This window comes from Papilio xuthus, unplaced genomic scaffold (genome assembly GCF_000836235.2).
Source record: "Papilio xuthus unplaced genomic scaffold, Pxut_1.1 DF827756.1, whole genome shotgun sequence".
In the NCBI taxonomy this organism is placed as follows: domain Eukaryota; kingdom Metazoa; phylum Arthropoda; class Insecta; order Lepidoptera; family Papilionidae; genus Papilio; species Papilio xuthus.
In genome coordinates this window covers 2,440,210-2,463,690 of record NW_013530893.1, presented here as the reverse complement: position 1 = coordinate 2,463,690, position 23,481 = coordinate 2,440,210, and the positions used below count along the sequence as shown (strand labels likewise).

At 32.0% G+C, this 23,481-nt stretch overlaps 1 protein-coding gene across 1 annotated transcript in view; it reads left to right on the top strand.

Moving 5' to 3' along the window:
- The first annotated feature begins 1,681 nt into the window (after nucleotides 1-1,681).
- The window catches only part of C15 (homeobox protein C15), a 36,782-nt gene continuing 14,982 nt past the window's right edge, over nucleotides 1,682-23,481 (top strand). Inside the window, exons 1-2 of the mRNA XM_013309982.1 lie at nucleotides 1,682-2,273; nucleotides 21,154-21,382. Coding sequence (XP_013165436.1) covers nucleotides 1,730-2,273; nucleotides 21,154-21,382 — 773 coding nt within the window. The 5' untranslated portion in view covers nucleotides 1,682-1,729. The remainder of the gene's footprint in view (nucleotides 2,274-21,153; nucleotides 21,383-23,481) is intronic.

Below are 23,481 nucleotides of genomic sequence, written 5' to 3'. Positions count from 1 at the left end.
ACGTGTATTTTTTTTATATCATAAGGTGGCAAACGAGCGAGCGGTCACCTGAAATCGCTGAAATAGCGAAATGACCGTTGTCCATAGACATACGCAATTGCATATGCGTTGCCTACATTTAATCGACGGAGGAGAGGATGCACAGAAAGAAAATATTTTCCCTTTCCACGCATCCTCTCATCTGGAAAGTCCACTTCCACTTCCCATCCTTTCCTTATAAGAAAAAGGGTGGGAAGGGAAAGAGGACTAAATTAGGCCTCCGGGACGCACACTCATCAGACGAAACTCGGAATTACTTCCACTTGACGCCTGTCTTCTGTGTGGTCGTGGTATTTCACCGGGCGAGTCGGGCCAATTCGTGCGAAGATGTCAAAGCGGGCTCTACCACTGTTAAGTATTAGGTATTTATTTATCATATCCTTAACAAAGTACATTGCATTTATAAAATAAAAAATTATATTAAAAATAGAGTACCACCGGCTACGGAACCCCATGAGAATTTGTACTATTATTAGTAATTAATATATGAGTACATACCTACTTTATGTTCTTATTATATAAAAATACATACAACCTTCCAAGCCATCGTAAAAGGCTATCATATTGTAAGAATCAATTACATTAATTCTGTTCACGTTTTATATTCGTATTCGTATCTATATTTCAAATTCAAATGCAACCGACAATTACTATAGAAGCGATCGCCATATTTGAAGGTGTTTTATCGTAGGCAGCAATAATCTAACACCCTTTACCACTCGAAATGTCGCTCTTAATACCATAAAGAAGCTATCTTCACCAATACATTATCCTTACTTATCTTTGACCATAACACGAAACTTGGGAACTATTTTATTATAAAGTGCATTGTCTGTACCCGGGTCGACCGCTGTACGTAAATAATTTAACTGTCTTAAAAGATTCAAAAATAGTTTCCTAACATCGCTCCCCCCTTAATATGTACACCATTTGTCAGGCCGTAACTGGATTTAAATGATGCCTTACTGTACTGAGCACGCCCTTTGACAAAATACTATCCGATTCTTTCTAATGCATTATTGTCTCTGTATCATGCAGTATTGCTGTCTCTTTCCCTCTAAGGTTCTTACTGTTTCGGTACTTGATTCAGGTTTATTATTGAAATGTCCTAATGATTATACACTTGGATTTAAAAATGTACTTTATCGCATAGGAGTAAGGTTCAAAATACATTGTACAGGAAATGAATGTACATGGGGGAGATCAAGAACTCAAGAAGCTAGTAGAAAAGGACGGAGCAAGCCATTCTGTTAAAGTTGGTGAGTCGAAGCGCGTTTTTATGTTCGGAAATCGTATTAAGCTTTTGTCGGAAACTGTACCACTCAACGGGGTATAGTTGAGGCGCTTTGTGTGGTTATAGTATAGTTCGATGTGAAACGGTGGGGGTGCAACTGATTGGGTCGTTTACTGATATTGTGCGCGACGGTACGACCGCGGGCGGTCGAGCGTGGCGCCAAAACTATTTCGAAAAAGGAATCGCGCGTTCGAACTGTCAAATTAGAAATCATAGACAAATAAAAAGTATTTAATTAACCAATCACAATTAATAAATCATAATAAAAATCACTAAATATATTTTTAGTACAAAAGTTCAATTATTTAATGAACATTAAGTGATTTTTAGAATATTATGGTGACAAAAAGAAACAAAAGTGCTTGTGTTTAATTAAAGACAAGAAAAAAAAACAAAATGTCGTCAATGCATTCAGATGACGACCAGGAGGAGATCAACGTGGACTCTGACAGCAGACTGTCAGGGGCATGTGACAGGAGTGTGGCTTCCGAAGACCGAGACTCAGAGCATAGTTTTCATACATACCACAACTCTCCCAACGAGCATATGACAGATACTCAACAAAGAGTCAACTTACCATTCAGTATATCAAGACTTCTTGGTAAGCAATTCGAAGACATAGACAAGAGAAATTCAGGAGAGAGTGATAGAAGTGACCAGGACACTGAATCAGAGAGTGCGAAAGATGAAGCCAGAGACAATTCGGGGTTACCTTTAAATTTCTCTCATAACTCGGCCCTGTATCCTAACTCTGGGCTCTTGCTGAGGCCAGGGCTGGGCTTGGGTGGTGGGTATGGGTTTTCGGGAAGCCCAGGGGTGGTGCGCGTGCCGGCACACAGGGCGCTAGGGGCTTTGGGCGCATGGGGCGTGGCGCTGGACCCTATGAGGCAAGCGGCAGCCGCGGCCTTCGCGCATCAGGTCGTCAAAGATCGACTTAATGGTGAGTAAAATATAAATCAGATTTACTCTTTGATTTCTTATTTTCTTAATAATTTAACGGCAAAAGACAAATAAAATATAATACAGCTTAATTCTTTGCAGAAATAGATTGAATATTGTAAAATGTTTTTAAGATAAGTAGCCATACTCCTCGCACCTTGAAATCCGCTAAAGTTGAGAATGACATAATATGAAGATACTAAGATAACTTAATACTTATAATAATACTTTATATTGTACGTACCAAACGGCAACAGCTACAGATGCGTATGCCAGTAAGGGGTCGTCCATTAATCGCGTGATATTTTCACCAACTTTTAACGCCTACTCTTCCTGTTATTCCGTAATGTTTATTCCACTCCTTCTCTCCTATACCTAAAATCATATATTCTTTATTAGTAAAAACTAAATTTGAAATGTTTATATTATATACTAGCTGTCGCCCGAGACTCCGCCCGCGCGGTATTAAAAAAACTGAATAAGTAGCCTATGTTTCCTTCCTGAATATGTTCTATATCTAGGGCAAATTTCATGAAGATACATTGAGCTGTTTTTAATACCTTTTAACAAACATCCATCCAAACATTATATTATTCACAAACAATATAATATTAGTAAGTTTTATTTACTATACTTACGTCATCAATCGGAATAAATACACGTGATTCTTTATCCCCCCACTAGCGTGATGTATAATGGTTTTTCCGGAACCCAATAACCTCCACTTTCGAGTCTTAAATTAATGGACGAGAACAATGACCACTGTAAATAATAATAATAATATTAAAATTAAGTTGCACTTGATATACACGAAGTAGTAGTTAATTTTAAGGAAAGCACCTTACCTTAGTTAACTCATGACGTTGTATACAAATTATAAAGAAAATTATTCAAAATAAAATATATTTATACTAAGATAGCGTTGTTCAACCGCACATTCAAATGTTAAGATCGTAAAACAATTAAAACACGGACAATTTAAATTACCTAATCATTTTCTTTTTCAATTTATACGGTGATCATAAAAACACGTCACAACATGTTCAAATCATTCAATTTAAAATGTATTGAGGGTATTAAGTGACGTCAAAAAAAACAAATTAACATCTATTTAAGTAAAATTTTCTAATTCTTGATATATGGCTTAGATATTTAATAATAAACATTTTCACGAATTATTAAAAACTTATGGAGACGATTTTACTTTTATTTTCATTTTAAACATTAATTTTTAGTAAAAAGTATTTTTATCTATTATAATGGCGTCGATTAGCTTTTGTTTCTACGTTGTCAAATGCGTTTATTATTTGTTAATATGCCAGAACTTCATTGCACCGAATTTGTATAAATACAAAATCACCCTTACATATATTTTAATGAAATAGAGACATCCTGTATATAAAATCTTACTCATCTTACTAATATTATCAATGCGAATGTTTAGATGGATGGATGTTTGTTTGAAGGTATCTCCAGAACTGCACGGATCTCGATGAAATTTGGCATACATATAGAACATACTCTGGTAGAACATGTAGGCAACTAATTATGTTTTTTTACTAATTCCGCGCGGACGGAGTCGCGGTCAACAGTTTATGAATCAAAGTATTACAAAATTCTGACGTCATAATTAACAAAATCAAAGTCCGATCTTACCTTTTTAAAATCCCTTGTCTGGTGAGCAATGAATGTCCAATTTAAGAATCATTACAGATAACGTTCAAGTAATTTACATTTAATTCATTAAAATATCGACCTGCACGTATCTTTTAGGTTACCCTTTGATAAGGTAGCTTTATTATCAACACAGATATCAAAACTTCATTTAGATTTAGATTGAATATAAAATTATTTTTTTTAGATAATTTTCTAATGCAACCCACTGATATCTATCTATCTTAAATATAAATTGTGTACTTTTAAATTTCCATTGACAACTGACCATAGATAAAGGACCGTAGAAAGTCGTATCGTGATTGTACAGATTAAAAATGGAATGACTGTTAAAAAAGATTTATTAATTCATTTTAAAATTCTTATTGTTATTTACACGTAAAAATGTAAAAAGAAATAATTTTAGAAATATTTTGGTAATGTTCAGCAGACCTTTTTGTTGTTTTTAAATTCTCACCCATTAATAAGATGTTATTTAACCTCCTTTGTATTTTTTTTAATCGGCGTTTCGATGACACACAGCCAGGTTTTTTATTGTTGTTTTTTATCGAGTCGTGATTGTTGGCGGCTAGTGGTCGATAATTTGTAGCGCCGGACCGCCGCGGAAAGCTTTGAGGGCAAATATTTGTTTCGGCCGATGTTAAAAAAATGATAAGCGCTTCTTCAGTTAATTAGCTGTTCTAAAGACGGAAATAAATCTATGGAAGACAAGTGTTACCTGTATATGTTTTTTAAATGAATTACACTGGTTACTGATAGATCTTAAATTGTATAGAAAGGTTTTTATGTTATGTTCTAGAGAATGATAGTATAGGTAAAATATTAAGTGGAGAATATGTTTTGACGAGGAAATTAAATATATCTAAAGTATGACAACTCTCGACGAAAAGAATATCTATCCATCTATTTATCCATACAAATAATACATTTAAAGTGTATGTAATATAGAAAAAAAATAAAAAAGTTTGTTCCGTGTAATCTCCGAAACGGCTAGACCGATTTTGATAGAACTTTTATTTTAGGTAGCCGATGTTCACATGAGTAACGTAGTCTATTTTTATTTTATTTTTTTTAATTTGCGCTGATGAACTAGCGGGCATTCGTTAGTTTAAAATAAAATTGTAAAACAGTAAACGACCAGTTTCACTGTTGTCAGTGTTATGTAAATTAGGAAAGAGAACTGACAAATCGTAAACAAAATTGCTCGATAAATACGAATAATCGATTCAAAATTTTACGACTTTGTGATCGCTTAGGTTACTTCCAAATTATCAGTGCATTAAAGGGCGTTTTAGTGTTTTTGGTAATATGTTTAAATTATATTTAAATTTGAACTTCGAACGGGAAATATTTATTTAAAATTCACCTACGCAATATTGACTGCGATAAAAAAAACTAGTTTCATATATTATCTGTGTTTGTGTTGATTTTTTTTTGCGACCACCGGGGCAGAGGAAGCGCGGACGTGCGGCCTATAATTGAGACAATACACTGTCCCTTCCGTGCGTGTGTCGGAAATACTTAAGAGATGACGAAAAAATAACCTCACTCATTTTCGCGCCAATAATTTGACAGCCCCATTTTTTTTTCCAGCCACTGATTATTGTCGGCGTTCTTTTTGTTAACACTTTTATTTTCATTTAATACCTTTAATCAAATATAACGTATACCATCTTCAGAATTATTCTGATTCTTGCGGATTTGGTATTTTTTTTTAAATAAATTATTAGGTTGTTTTATTGTTCTTTTGAGCTTGTGTTTTTTTTTCTTAAAAATTTAATATTATGATACTTGGTCGATTTTTATTTCATTTGTAATTTAATACACGCTTCACACGAAATACGATTTCCAACACAAATAATGTTATAAACCGAATATTCTTTTCCAAATGTTCAAATTAGGTGATATAATTTGCATTTAAAATATTCAGAAGATATAATATCACCTTTATCAAGAAATCTAACTCTGGTGCCTAATCACGATAAGATGTAAGAGATAAAAGTAAGGTTATTTGACTCGAAAAAAATTTTGAACGACACTCTTCGAAAATTATTACTTTAAAATGATTATTTTAAAGATAAAACATTTTAAAGTAACAAAGAATTGTCAATAAGTAAAAATGTACTATATATTTCAATCAAAACAATATATAGAATATCCAATTTCTAAACAAATACTAAAACTAATCAACCTCTTTGGTGTCATAAAAGAGGTTATATTATAACAATAATCAAAATACTGGCCACACGTACGCGGCGTAATAAAAAAAAAAGAAAATAAATTGAAATGTAAGTCTGTGAAATGTTGAAATAAAAAAGACAAGGCTGTATGGCTTAGTTCCTTTGCCTGCTCTTTCGAGTGAATAATAAAAACAACAACAACTGTGAAATGTTGTGCAAAAAGTTTGATAATTATAAAAAAAATAACAACGAATTTATTGTGTTAGTGTTATAATTGTAAATGAATTTATAACTAAGATTTATCAACAACAGTGCTAGTTAAAGTTTTAACGAACAGGATGATTATTTTCGCTGTCGGTAAAAGGTAAAATAACTTTTTTATAACTATTTTCAAGAAAATGAACAGTATATATGTTTTATTTATGATTTATAAATAATTTCATCAAGTCCTTTTATTATTCAAACTGCAATAAAGATATAAAGCGCGGATAGACGGGGCGTAATTATTTTATTTGTGTAACTGAACGTTTTGGAGCGTGTCGCACGGTTTCCGTCGGTTTGCGGTTGTCGCGCTTTTTACGACTAGTAGCCAGTTATGGTAAAGAACTCTTTTGTTATCTGTATTTTATACGATAAAAGAGATTATAGTCCGTCAAAGTTATCTGACCCGTTGTGATAGGCGATATCGTGGTTAGAACTGTAAAAAAATAAGAGCCTATAGTACGATACGGAACTTGGTACTTTTTGGTCATTGACAGAACTATGTGCCATTTAAATTAAATTTACGTTTGCTAACCCTACCAGATAAGTTGGTCGTATAGTAGTTTATTTGTCATTAAATTTCTTAGCTTTATTTTAAAACTTGCGTTCAATAAACAGTGGAAATAACCCTTAAGTGTAACAAAATCATTGGAACGTTTCAGGGAATCAATAGAGAGTGTAATTGGGCGCTCAATGATCTCGGACGTTAATGGCCGGGGCCGTTTCCGCTTTCAAGCTATTATAGGAACCGCAAAATTTTACCTAACAGCCAACATTTTGCTTTACTTAAAGACATGGAAAGATTTCGTTAACACATTTTGTCTATGGAACATTTCTTATTGAGTATCTATGGTGCCAATCATCATTGTTAAATTATTTAATTTGCAAAACATATTTTTGTCATTGTCACCTTGCTGTGTTCCCTAGTGAAGGTCGGCTCATTATGCACATACATCTCTATCAGCCGTCATATCTATATTTACTCCCTTCTTTTTTATATATTATTAATATATCATAAGGTGGCAAACAAGCGAGCGGCCACCTAAAGTCGTTGAAATAGCGGAGTGATCGTTGCTCACAGACATACGCAATTGCATATATGTTGCCTACCTTTAATCGACGGAGGAGAGGATGCACAGAAAGAAAAATTAATCCACTTCCACTTCCCATCCTTTCCTTGTAAGAAAAAGGGTGGGAAGGGAAAGAGAACTACATTAGGCCACACACTTATAGCCGATACGCGGAATTGCTTCCATTTCACGCCTGTCTAAAACTATTCTTACGAATATCCTCTTTCACACAATCCATCCATACTTTCTTCGGTCCTCTATCCTTGCAGCCATCGACAAGCTAATTTTACGTCAAAAATAATCATTTAATTTTGTGTTTAATTTTATTTGAATTTATTTAAGCCACTCTGTCCGATTGATCAGTCTACACGTATGTTTGAAGTCCGCCGACCGGCCACCTGATTGTATAATTAATAGCTGCGAGTAATTGCTGTTTTACAATAGTTTGTTTATTTTATTAGCGCGAACGACCGCCATTTGCCTCAATAAAATAATGAACGGAGCTTTGAATAAAATTTTTAAATATGGAATACGGTTGTAAAATCAAAGGATGATCGTCGATTCAAATATTTATGTGTAGGCGTATATAGGAAGCAGAAAGATAAATTCATAAATCAATAATTATATTTATAAGTTACATATATTACTAATATTATAAATGTGAATGTTTGGATGGATGGATGGAAGTTTATTAGATGGTATCTTCTGAATAGCTGCATGGATCTGGATGAAATTTGGCATAGATGTAGAACATAATCTGTAAACGCACATAAGTTACTAATTAAGTTTTTCTAATTCCGTGCGTACGTAGTCGCGGGTGATAGCTAGTTAATTATTTTTATCAATTTTATTGGAACATCCAATAGACACTTTTTACTCCGTCTCCATCTTCACACGGTATGGCACAATCTTATCACTAATTAAGGCGTAGATAAAATAATCAGAAGATTCTATAAAATAAAGATTGTTTTATCTTAAAAAAGCCTTCAAAATTTATTTAATTTAAAACGTCTCTTATCGTAGGAAAGCTACAATCATATCTTTAAACGATTACAATTTACGCCTACATTTTATAAGGTATGTTATCAACAGAGATTTTAAAAGTTTAAAAAACTGTTAAAATTTCTATCAATAAATTTGATATCGAGTTTCCGATGGTGTCTATGTATTTATTATATTAGTTTAAACTAGCTTTTCATGTAGCCCTGCTTTAATGTTTTTTAAATAACAAAAAATATATAAGACAAATATAACCCCGTGTTTGAAATATCAGTCGAATTTAAAAAAAGTGTTTCACTACAAATTTATTTTCATACTAGTTTCCGCGCGCGATTCTGTCCACTTGGTACTAAAAAAAGAACTCAATTAATAGCCTATGTGTTCATCCAGATTATGTTCTACATCTATGCCAAATTTCAGCGAGATCAATACAGCCGTTCTGGATATGTAATCTAGTAAACGTCCATCTATCTAAACATTCGCCCTTATAATATGAATAATAAGATTTGCTACCATATTTCACGTAATAAATCTAATATATCATAGTTTTTATCTGGAAAGTTATCATTTTATTAAATTAACATATCGTTCAATTTGAAACCTTGTATCGTTGGTATATTGGATACTATTTGCATTGCTAATGCAATTTTAATTCAGCGAAGTAGGGCCAATATACAAATTGCGAACAGATGGCATCTTTACGCTTCTAAATTATATAGCTGAGGCAACCTTTTATCTTCATTTAAGAAATAAAACACGGTTCGCGGAAGAAAGAAAAAATATTCAACTAAACGTACCAAAAAAGCATATCTTTTGATATAATAAATTTAAATATTTTTACTTAAGTTATCGTAAAATAATATTATAATTAAAACGAACTATCTTTCTTGTTTAAAACACAAAACATGAGAATAAAAATTAGAAAGCAACCTAAGATTAAGTTTAAAAGAAATATTATATTTAACTTTATCACAACACTAACGTCGATAGAATAATCCGCGAGCTTTACCCTTATCGTAAAATATATTTCAACACATTGTCTAACATATTTAAAGTGAACCGTTTTACCTTCGGCCCCCACGATATGCGCAAGAAAATCATCGATATAGTAAAATATAGGGATAAAACGACGCTTCTCGGTTACCTCACGCCCGCATTTCCCCCGGGAAAATGGGAGAACTGTTATGAAAATTTGACGCCCACCAATATGCGATGATACGCTCTCGGGTTATGTTTAGGGTTGTACGTGAAATATATCGATAACACGAAATTTTTTTTTCTTTAATTAAAATTTCTAAAAGTAAATTATCATATTAAGGTGAGTATAGACTAGAGCATTTACTTGTAACAGAACAAGGAACGGCTCTATATACTCTTGTGTATACCCTTAGATATAACGTAAAATTGAAATTATGACATACTTCTTTAAGAAGATGTGAACGACTTATAATCAGCAAATGCATTGTAACTTTCGGTGCCTTTTAAGTCGTAATATTCCTTTGCAAATTACTTGTACTTAATGATATTGTTATCCCTTTTATTCTTATTGGAAAAATAGAGACAACAATAGATTTGTGTATACAAATAAAACAAAACTGATATATTTCTAATATGTCGCGTCATATCGTCTCTTAGCAAAAGACGCGCGTTACGACTATAGCATAGTAACCGAATCTATTCGGCAATTCGCAAATTAAATCAAACGGCGAACTAGACAGTAAAAATTATCACCATTCGTAAATTATAGGGTGTCGTTTAGACAAAAAGCTATTGATTCTATATCGCAAGAATGTAGTTTTAGCGATTAAATTAAAACAAAAATAATTTTATCGATTTTAAATGTTGCAGACACTATTTTATGAAAGCATAAATAGATAAAAGTTTTAACAACAAAAGTCGGAGCAACTATGAAGATTTCTAACACCGGAGGCGATCAAAATATTATTCCTCTTAGTTTTATATTCCTTTAAACATTTCTATTTGAATCAAATCTTCTATTCTTTTGAAATAAGAATAGAGACAATTAAAGATTTGTTAATAATTATAAAGCGGTTCTTTTTAATTTACTCTGTTTATTTAGGTCTAGTAATTTTAATAACTTATGAACGACATTGTAAAAAAACCGTTTGTTTTTTAGTTCTTTTTCCTGAATATATTTATTTTTCTTAGAAAGTAGTTGTCGTCCGCGACTACGACTGCGTGGAATGAAAAAAAAAATTAGTTCCCGGCAATTATTCGAATTTTTCTTACCTTTTAAACCTTCCCTATACTTCCACGAACATTTCAAGACCAAGATAAGATAAATCCGTTCAGCAGTTCTCTAGTTTTAGCGAGAATAACGAACAGCAATTGATTTTTATATATATGTCAAGATAGGATATCCTTTGTGAACACAACTTTAAGTGATATAACACAAAATTATTGCTATCATAATTTAGAAGGTGTTTTCAAGACAAAAGGCAATGTAATGCAAATCGGAATGAGATAATTTTATTTAATTTAAATAAAATAATAATATCTGATCTATTTACATTTTCTAAGCACTATTTATGATACTATATTTTACATGATAAAAAGCTGATAAACAGAAGCAGTCACGGCCATGGAAAAGAGGAACGATAAGAGATAGAGATTTTTTTTGTCTGGTTAATATTGTAGACAATAAATATCAATCAAACCCGGTTTTTATCAAGAACACTAATAGAATAATAAATAAATTTATTTTTAATTATAGTTTGTTATAATTTAAACAAGCACGCGTTGCAATACAAAGCTTATATTATTTCCAAATCAAAAGTTTTATTAAACTTAACATTTTTTTAATGTTTTTTTTATTTTTTTAGAATCCAAACCTCGTTGCGCAACAAAAAAACAAAATTAAGTTATTTATAAATTCATGAGACATTATCATAAACTAAATGTAAACGGCTAATACTCACGCAATTTATCAGGTGTCGGCTCCGACTAGTTTTAAACTCATCGGAGGTTCTTCTTCAGGATTAGTGGGATTGGTACCACAGAGTGACAGACGGATCGCGACTGAACAACCTTCGTTGGGCTCGAAACTAGTCAGTACGGACACCAGATAAATTAAGTGATCGTTAACTGTTTATATTTAGTTTAAAATACAAATATTAATTTTAAACCGACATCAAGAAGAAGGTACTCAATTCGTCTGTATGTTTTTTTTTGTTCGGTGTAAATTTCGCCCTTAGTGGTCCGATTTTCATCATTCTTTTTTTGAAACATTAAAAACTATTCAGTAGTTTTTGAGTTATTATATGTAAAGAATCAAACATAACGTTTATAGCCACATTTAAACATACTTGGACCATACTATACATTTTTTACGAACACCATTGATTTAATTTCAAATATTAGATCCGTGTATTTTATTTAGTATGCCGTTTTTTTAGTGTTAAATTGCTCAGTTTTGCAGATATTTAAATATCAAACGTCAAAATACATGACAATAAGAATCTTTTTCACTATTTGCGATATAGAATTAAAAGAAAAAAATATAGTAAAATTATTTAAGAGCTGGTTATTTTTGTATTTCGAAACCAAACAATGTAAGTTTTCGATTTCTTTAGTAGTCTTTTTACAATCTTATAATAGAAATTAATTTTAAATACATAGGATTATAAGTATTATATTGGTTTTATTATTTTTTTAACGTAATATATGGTATAGGGTAAACGCCGATATATTTTATCGCCAATCCATAACTTGGGAGGTTATAAAAAGTGCCGTATTTCAAATGTGTAAATATACGAGAAAGCATTTCCTTCGGGAGACACGGCTCGATGTTCATAAAATATTATATTGCTGTTTATGTTTTTCGCTTTAGAGATTAGAAGATTGTGAATATGTTAAGTGGTATTGCATATAAAATACTCAAACGTGAGAAAATGATACTTTCAAAAAGGAATAGTTTTTTTTAATTGATTTAAATATAGATTCAAAAATTTGAAGCTTCTAGTGGCAGTACGTGTAAGGCTTCTTCATAAAAATGTACAAAAAAAGTTATAAATTTCACTGGCTGGAAAGAATTTTAAATTATTACAAAAATAAAAATTTTAATTCCAATATGGCGACCGCCCTTACGTTAATATTGCGCGCATAAATAGTACTCTTATTTCAATGAAATTTATTAATTGACCAGTAGTTTCAAGAAAATAAAACAAAATCACAGACACAAATTTTTTTTAGTAATAATGGGGACATCTCAAGAATATTTATTTAATGATGGTATTTTGAGTGCGTGCGCATAATATCCGTAAACCATGTGAGTATCTCACGGTTGTCATTACTTTTTTTACGCCACATAATTATTTAGTATAATTTCATGTTTTACTGTAGGTTTTCACTGGTGGAACACTTGCATAAAACCTTTTTTAGAGTAAAAACGCCAAGCCATTACTTAAATTTATTAAATTTACTAAAATAGTGTAGGGAATTCTGCCCATAGACATCAGTATTTGCAAATCTCTGGTCAATAGAGGCGGTGATGCACAGAGTGTCCCTTCATATGTATTCTCTCCTCTGTCTAATTCCCCTCCTCTTTCCATCCCTATTTCCAGGAAAAGGATGGGAAAGGCAAGAAGACTAAAATTAGGGTGTCTGCACGCACACTCATCTGTGTGGTCGTGGTATTTCACTAGTCCAGCTGACATATTCGTACAACAGATTTATTATCAACCCTGTTATTCCATTTGAAATGAACAAAGGCAATATTAAGTTTTATATATTATCATGACCTTATTATTGTATTCAGATTAAATCTTAGATATTGATCTATAAAATCAGAGATCACAAAACAAGAAGTTTATTTTTTAATTAAAAACTATTAATTTGTTTTATTGTAAAAAAATGCACATAAAATCTTTTCAATTATACTTCAAACATGACTCAATAGCAACATAACATCTTAATTAGTCCATTATAAAACGGGAAAAGTAGTGATGTGCTCGGCAATAAATACTCATTATCGATAGATTTTAAGTGGTCGATAATTTTATTCGTCTACGCGCTAAAATCGAAGCACTAAAACATGAATTGTGTGGAAAATATACAAATTATACTTAATTAGAGGTTTCCAAAAAGAGACTAATAAATTTGCATAAAAACATCTATGTATGTGCGTGTTTATTGAGCTTTTAATAAGGAACAATTAAAATTTATTGTGTCATAAAAATTAACATTTTTGAATAAATCGATATTATTTAAAGAATCAATTTGGAGACTGCTATTAGAATTCAAAAGTTGCAAGTTAAATTACAATTAAGATAATTTAATTATATGTGTTCTTATTTTTTCTAGATGTTTTGAACTAAGTAATTTTGTTTCTATTTATACACTTATTTCCATTTTATTTACTGTTGTCACTTACGGCTACCCATAGTTACATTGTTACTTACATTTCACTCCTTTTCATTTCATTTATAATATTTTATTAAAAAAGAAACTGTCCTCTATTCTGTTATAATAACTTATAAAGTTAAAATATTGTATTTTTTTCCATCCAAGGTTAAGAAAGTAATTTGGTAAAAAATAAAAAAAAAATAGATTACGATCACAGTGATAATTAATGGAAAATACATTAAAAGATGTCCTTAATTAAAAATGAAACATTTAATTTGATTTTTTTGCTCATAATGTAAAGTAATAAAATGTTAAATTGAGCTATAAAGATGATTTTATAATATTTCAGTGCGTCCATTATCAAACTGGGAAGTAATTTGAAGTGAGCTTAGTAATAAATGATCATTATGAACTGTTAACACGCTCGATAATTTTATTCATGGCCAGAATCCCCTAAAATCTAAGCACTAATTATAACCTAATTTAGAACGCTCGCTTTTTAACATTTAAAGCAGCTCTCGCGACTAAGTTGTCTAATGATGACTATTAAAAGGAAGTGATTTAGGAAATATTATAGATCTACTCTCAAAATTAAAAAATAAGTCTTACTAATATAAATGATAAAGTTTAGATGTATGGATGTATGTTACACATTATCTTCGGGATAGCTCAACCGATCTTAATGAAATTTGGCACAGATGTAGAAAATAAGGTACTTAACAAGTTTTTTTTAATTGAAATATAACTTCATAAATAATAAATTATCGACATGATATGCAGTATAATGTTACACAACACTATAGTGCAGTTCTAAGGCACAGGCGCAAGCTGATTATGACTCAAATTGTCTTTGGTACTTATTAGTGACGGATGTTTTCGACTTATCTAAAGGGATAAAGAATAACTTTATATGAAAATTGGATAGAATTAAGTTTTATTAAATAATTAAAATCATATAGACTTTTATATTAATATTCAGATTATGTATATGAGATTCTTAATCCACTATAATTGTACAATTTCTAGGTTAAGTGCGTCTTTCGGCAATAAAATCTTTTACGACCGATACTTTGGATTATCTATATCGATTCCAATAATTTCAACCATAGATAAAAATTATGTTAAATTTTATGACGCTTTTTTGACTATACGAATAGTTAAAAAAATAAATTGGCAATTTAGTGGTAATTTATGTATAATGTACGCGCTACTGTAGACAATATTTTATATTCAATGGATTAGATTAAAAATATTATTTGACTCATATTTTGAATTATTAAAATCAATCTGTTCCTCAGTGGCCGGTATCGCTTTTGCAGTTCCTTTAGTTGTGTTAATTATAATTAAAATCTGTTGGTTATGGCCTATAACAGATTACATTATTATTTCTTCTTTTAAACAAAAGGTTATATGCAATAATGCAACAACAAAAGAAAACCACCATTTTCCAATTACGATTGGAAGAAATGGAAATATAGCGGACAAAGTTCTCATGCATTTTGCATTCCAACGACCAACATACAAAATACTGGTGGTTACAAAACGGGGTTACGCTGTCTCATGGAAAATTCAGCTGAAGGCGGAATGCAATCGGCCCACTGCTACCAACATTGCAATTGGGAACAAAGGCGAAACATTTACAAAATGGCCGCGTTTATAACGCCAGGGCTGGCACAGAATAATAAACCCTAATATACACATGCTATAGATTGTGATGAGTAAGGTTATCCTTAGTCTTCACGGGGTTATTGGATCATTGAAGATAAAAAAGAATTTGTCTACCTAATTAATCTATCGTGTCTCATGGATTCATATATCTAGCTGTCGTTTTAACTATATACAATTTAACAAAGTTACTCTATGCTTACTACAACGGTACTGAAATACATCTAATCTATTATACGTTGACTTGTGACAACCCTGGAGCTAGGGTTTGGGGTTTGGGCGTTCCGTAATGCATGTAGGACACGGAATCGTACATTCGGTTGCATGCTCGGCGCCCGCTTTTGTTTTGTTTTTAGGTATCGCTTCTTGTATTTTACGCTCGATAAAGCTCAGAGTTTGTTAAACTAGTAACAATTTATCTTTTTTAACAACCATGTAGTATTTGTTAACTAAATTTACGAGTACAGTTATGAATACTTAACGTTATTTTTAGTAACTACGCTGAGCGGTTTAATTTGTAAATTAATGATTTAAAAGAAGTGTTCTTGTACTAAACATTAGGCCGTAATGTCTCCTACTAGATTTCTAGACTTCCATAAAACATTTTAAAGTTAAAATTTAATAACTACTGAAAAGCAGTCTTACTGCAGCTCTACTATAGTATTCCAAAGTGTATTGTCATAAATACATAGATGTTTCGGCAGTGTAAGCCCACGCTTAAATCATACAAAGTATAATAGCCAAAACTCTGAGGCGCTGACAAATGCGGCTATCAGAGTGATGGAGAGGCGTGCTGTAATCCCAGGTGACGTCACATTCCAATTAGACGTCAGGAATTCGTCTTCTCAGTCTATTGAGGACGCGAGAAATGTTTGTAAGAATTTTTAGCATTTTCACGGATGATATATCCAGGAATATACCTTTTTTACGTCACAAACAAATCAAGTAGGTATATCTCATACCCGTGACGCAATTATACAATCGGTTTTGGCGTAAGTCTTTTTCTATTTCCACATTTTTTATTTAATCACTTAATTTGCTTAAAATTAGTCATATTTTAAATTGGTATAATGGCATAAGACAAATTTCTTCCTTTTCACTTCTAGGATTGTAAGAGAATATGCCTTTTTCTTTTATCTGGAATTATTTTAAAGTTATAGTTTTATTTAAATTCCACGCAAACGGTTTCGCGGGTGACAGCTAGTATAAAAATAAACTCAATATAAAATATGAAATAAACAGGAGTGACGTACATAAAACAGATCCATTTAAAGTTACCAAAACCCGAAGGGGCGCAAGGGTTGCGGGTAATATCATAAAAGGATTACCCTCCCGACAGTCTTAAACCTTTCAATGTTAATTTGCGTTTTAATTTTTCTATCTCATCTTCACAATATTATCATTTTAATTTGATGTCCAAATTATTTCTTTAAACGCTTTACAGACCCCAAAATGTTACTACTTAATAAAATTGTCGTAAAAACCAGTAAAGGATTTTTCGAACATCCTATTGGAATTTTAAATTTTGTAATCATTTTTATGTTAAGATAAAAACCATTTGGATACTAGTGCTTTATATAATTTTATGTTTAATTACAAAAAAAAATTCTGATAACGTTAAAATTTTAAATCTGAACGATAACAAATATTTGATACGTTTCATATAATCATTTAAAAACAATTCCACAGTCGTAAAATTTTATTACTTAGTTCTTTTAGATAATTTTTAGTTTGATATGTGGATACTGTCTTTAGAAGGTAGGATTTATTCGATTCAGTAGCAACTAGAAGACGTTAACCGTACTAGCAGAGATGCTCTTAATATCTAAATGTTAATTTAATAATTGAATTAAATAAATTAAGTTTAACAGTAGTAGAGCCCGCTTTAACATCTTCGCACGAATTGGCGCGGCTCGCCCGGTGAAATACCACGACCACACAGAAGACAGGCGTCAAGTGTGCGTCCCGGAGGCCTAATTTAGTCCTCTTTACCTCCCCCTCCCTTTTCTTATAAGGAAAGGAAGGGAAGTGGAAGTGGACTTTACGGATGAGAGGATGCATGGAAAGGGAAAATATTTTCTTTCTGTGCATCCTCTCCTCCGTCAATTAAAGGTAGGCAACGCATATGTAATTGCGTATGTCTATGGGCAACGGTCACTTCGCTATTTCAGCGATTTCAGGTGGCCGCTCGCTCGTTTGCCACCTTATGATATAAAAAAAATTAAAACATAATACAACTGAAACGATTACTCAAAAGGTAACAATAACCATATCTCGAGTTACAACAGGGTTGGAGCCGCACGCATGAATCATACGCCCTCTAAACGGATTACGACCCTCAGAATCGTATTATACCACCCTTTTCCACCCTGACGACCAGTGACGTAAGTGGAATATTTGGGCACTGTTAATCTGTATTGTGGATACAATTTCAAACCTTATATTACTATGTTTTTCATAGATGAAGAAGTTTTTTGTAGAAATAGGCATGTTTTTTACCTTAAAAATGTATTTGACTTGAATTTTTTCTTTTATTTTATAAATTGTAAAAATTATGTTCTATACTTTTATATAGTTGTTTTATAACTAGCTGTCGCCCGCGACTCCGTCAGTGCGGTATTAAAAAACTTAGTAGCCTATCTGTTTTTCCAGACTATGTTCTACATCTATGCCAAATATCAGCGAGATACATCCAGCCGTTCTGGAGATACCTTCTAACAAACATCCATCCAATGTAAACTTTCGCATTTATAATATTAGTACGAAGTACGTTTGTAATATGACGATCAACTAACATTTGAGCTTCTTATTTAAATGATTTGCAAATAGTGGAATTAAAATATCTAACCCATTCGCGTTTTATATCCATAATTCCATAATGGATTAAGTAATAAACACTAACTCAAAAAAAATACAAAAGCCGTAAAATATATTTTTTTCTCGGATATAGCAATCCGGCTCTAATATGGCTGTATTAATTTAAATATTCACGATATCTAAAACAATTATCACGAAATTAATTATACAATTTTCATGCATTATTAATCAATGGCAATTATGCAAGATACAATTTTATTTGGCACTGAATAATAATTAATATAATATAATAATGAATAATCGATCGAGATCGATCGCTTGTCTATTATTTTTTGTACAGAATTTAATGCGCTTGCTTGCTTCTGATTTTAACAGTAAACAAAAAAAAGTAAGAAATAAATAACGTTTGTCTAATAATTAAACTCTTAATACTATAAATGCGTATGTTAAGAGATATTTGATGTTTGTTAAAAGGTATCTCCAGAACGGCTGAACAGATCTCTAAAATATGCCATAGATGTAGAACATAGTCTGGAAAAGCACGTGGTTCACTATTTTTTTAAATCCTCGCAGAAGAAGCCGCTTGCAGGCAGATAGACAGCTAGCCTAACATAAATTACTAGAATGTAGAATGTTTTGTAAGTGTCAACTAGACTAATCTTACAAACAATACAATAATAAATAAAAAGAAGGTTTGGCTCTCTAATAAAATAACAAATGGCAACACTTACTAAACGGTGGGGAGCAAAGGTCACAGGCTTTCTTTGGCTACAGCCAAATTACGTAGATGGCCGCAATTCCCGCGCAATTTGCGGTCACGTGAAGCGGCCATTACTGCTTGCAAGAGCCAATCGGAGGGCGCCCTTTAATACGATTCCATTTTCGAAAAAAAAAATTCAAACTGTCACGGAATTCATGTATGCAATTGCATTATGGCATGGATTAAACGAGAAAAGATGAAGAGCATTTTGTGTTTAAAAAATTATTTAGTTTGTAAATTGATTTAATATAAAATCAGTCGTATTTATGATCAAATCAACTTCCAATATTTCGGATTCTCACCTCTCTTAATTTCTCACACCATTTAAAAACTAAAAATTATAAAAAATGTTTATATGTTTATATGCTTTGAGATAAATAAGCTCAGATAAGCCTTTATCGTGGGAACTGATGTTATTTTATGATGGAGTTGCAGTGACCTATACTCTATTTGCAATGAATATTCAAGAAGTAGATGCAAAAAAATACAAAAATATTTATAAAAACTAATTTATATTACATACATTCACTATATTTGACTATAATAACCTTGGTGTCAACATTGGATTAACTTTATGTGCCTATATATTATATTGGATTAACTAAGTAGCTCTTGCCAATGACTCCGTCCGCGCAGACTGAGTTCACCGTCTAAACGAAATTTTGTCGAGGTTCATGCGACCGTTCTGGTGATACCTTCTGACAAACATCCAAACATTCGTATTTATGATATAATTAAGATTAGTAAGACGTCATACGACTATAACTTGTTTTGACCACAGTATACGGCTTTAAAGTTACATGCAGAAATTACAACATGTTTTATTTAGTATATAGCTAGACTAACTGTCGGCCGCGACTCAGTCCGCACGGAATTAAAAAAGCTATTAAATAGCCTATGTGTTCTTACAGCTTATGTTCTACATCTGTGCCAAATTTCATCAAGATCCGTTGCCCTTTTTGAGATATCTTCCGACAAACAACAAACATTCGCATTTATAATATTAGTAAGATAAGATTAACAAGCCGTCATACAACTTCACCTTGTTGTTACCACAGTATACGACTTTCAAGTTACACGCACAAATGTTTCAGTATATAGATAAATATAGATATAAAATAAACGTATAATAACCGTCCAATCGACATTGAAGGCATCCCAGTTACCAGCATGATCTCATCTCATGGATCATTAAACGCAAATCGATCTATTACGCAGACCCATTGACGACGTGGGCCAATCCCGACCCGTCATTAAATACCATTTTATCGAACTATATTGTACGTACACGGCCGCCATTTGCAACGATTTATAAACGTAATTGCTTACATCATTTTATTATAATTTAAAAATTATCTATTGAAAAGGTTTGATATTTCCGATTAAAACTATCACTACAGTATAAATTCAGTTGTAAGAAACCTTTTTGCAAATACGTAATCTGTACGTAATAACAAAGGGTAAATAGACGATGTTACCTTGAGTTTTACTACAACTTTAGCCACAAATGAATTATAAAACAACACTAAAACGTATGAATAATAATGTAACCCATTGTTTTCAGTATATTATTTCAAACTTAATAAATGGAAAAAAACGTTCGATTACATCGCTACGCAGATAATCTTTGTTAGTTTAGCGTTATACTGTAGTAAGAACATAAGAATTAATGAGATATTTATTTATTCAAAGTTGTATTATGTTATGTTATTTAAGATGATTACATTAGTGATTTCAATTACAAAGATAAGACGTTAATATACGTCTAGAATTCAACCATTTACGTAATTGTTTTCGATGTTATTATTTGATAACACCACGCTTTTGAGTGGTTTAATGACTGTTCTTTGGAATTTTTTCATCGAATCAAACGCATTTAAATTGTTATGAAGCTAGTGTATATCCACTGAATAAAAGTATAGACATATGTTTCAAGGATTACGGCCGAAAATTGTCGCAGGCACCCTACCACGTTTCAATGGAAGGCGTGCAAAAGATAATAAATAGTGGCGTGTTATATTTATAAAGCTTTTCTTTTATAACAAACGACTGTCTATATTACAATTATATAAAGTATGTTATTTTTTCCAGCATCGTTTCCCATCACGAGGCGGATTGGTCATCCATACCAGAACAGAACACCCCCTAAGCGAAAGAAACCGAGAACGTCCTTCACGCGGCTACAGATTGCTGAATTGGAGAAAAGGTTCCACAAACAGAAGTATCTTGCGTCAGCTGAACGTGCATCTTTAGCGAAGACATTGAAGATGACAGACGCACAGGTTAAGACCTGGTTCCAGAACAGAAGGACGAAATGGAGGTTAGTCTAATTTTATAACAATATATTTAAGAAATTTTAAGATTTATATTTTTAAATACGAATAACACCAAAGTAAATATAAAATTTTACTAACTTAACTTAGTTATTAGAAATTATGAATAATATAAAAGATTTAGAGAGCTTTTCTTTTAATATTCGTATAGCTAAATAAAAATATAATTATCTAAAACACTTTTTTATGCTTCTGGTGTTATCCGTGTCAATTATAAAAAGAACATTTATCAATGTCTGTTTTAAATTCATAAGAAGTAATATGTCTTGTATTTTTAATCTATGTGTTTGGAGACATAACAAATTTACGTCTTGATTTATTTTTCTCTTCGTGGAAAAAATGTGAAATTGAAAGTGTACAAAGTTCAAACTATATTGCATTATCTGAGATACATTCAACGTCAAAATACAACACTTTTAAGTTAAATGTTAGTTTTTAATAAAAATTAATAGTTTTAGACCTTACTAGCTAGAGTTGGTTACACATTAGTATTTTACGTTAGTTGTATAACGTACAGACAGCAAAAACAAGTGACTGCATTCGCCATTACGTTACATAAAACAAATACTGATCTCGATAAATCTTATATATAAAATTCTCGTGTGACAATTTTCGTTCCCATACTCCTCCGAAACGGCTTGACCGATTCTCATGAAATTTTGTGAGCATTTGGAGTAGGTCTGATAATCGGCCAACATCTATTTTTCATCCCCCTAAATGTTAAGGGTAGTCCGCCCCAAAATTTTATTTTTAATTTTTTAGACAAACACGCGGACGGAGTCGCGGGCGACAGCTAGTATAACTATATTATTTAAATACGCGACTTCGCGTAGATTTACGATAGGAAAAATTTCTTAAGTGCCAAGCTCATATAGTGCTACAAACTTATTGGCCAGAGTGTGGCTGTTGTGTTAACAATGATATTTATGAAAATAACAATGATTTTGTAGCACTTTTTTTGTTGACAGAGTCGTATCAGCGAATTACATATATTCACCGGGTCATATAAGTTAGTCGGTTTATACAAATGTCTTATTCCTCAAAACATTACGTCAAATGTGTTCAAAGGTGAACCACTTGGTCCGTTAAACGAGAACTTTTATTGACGATTATGTTTTACAATTTACAATTTATGTTATATTTATTAATTCTGTATCACTTTAAATAGGAATTTTAAACAAAAGAGTCTATAAATTTAAAGACAATAAATATTTATTACTTCTTAATGTGACTAATCTATAAAATGTATTCTATTAATTTTTTTGCGAGTCTTCAATAAAATTGGCTCCTCTTCTCTAGGCCTTATCATAGTTAAAATAACGAAAGAAGCCAATAAAGTGGCCTCAGATTATAAAATACTTAACGTGGGTTTCTAAGACAAAAATCTCCGTATAAAACATATCGTCGTCCCTGACATTATCTTTGACAAAACAGAGATAACAATATGTTTTAAACGGAAAATTTGGACTCGGAAACTCACTTTTGTTCGTGTAGTCTGATCAATATAAAATGGCTTTTCAATCGTCAACTTAAAAGTATGTAATAGTGAAATTATCAGTGGTAGAGCCCGCTTTAACACCTTCGCACGAATTGGCCCGGCTCGCCCGGTGAAATACCACGACCACACAGAATACAGGCGTGAAGTGGAAGCAATTCCGCGTTTCGTCTGATGAGTGTGCTTCCCAGAGGCCTAATCTAGTCCTTCTTCCCTTCCCACCCTTTTTCTAAAAAGGAATGTAAGGGAAGTGGACTTTCCGGATGAGAGGATGCATGCAAAATATTTTCTTTCCGTGCATCCTCTCCTCCCTCGATTAAAGTATTGCGTATGTCTATGGGCAACGGTCACTTCGCTAATTCAGCGATTTCAGGTGGCCGCTCGCTCGTTTGCCACCTTATGATATGAAACAAAAACAAATTCGTAGTATGCTTTATTTAAAAAAAAACAGTCATTTAATTAAAATTTTTAACCTACCTACAAAAAAAATTAAAAAGATCGTTGACATTGCTTCAACTGTTTTTTTTTATCCAAATCGAACTTTACGGAACTATTTGATAGAACTTTAAATTGACCTCCGTATTTAATTTT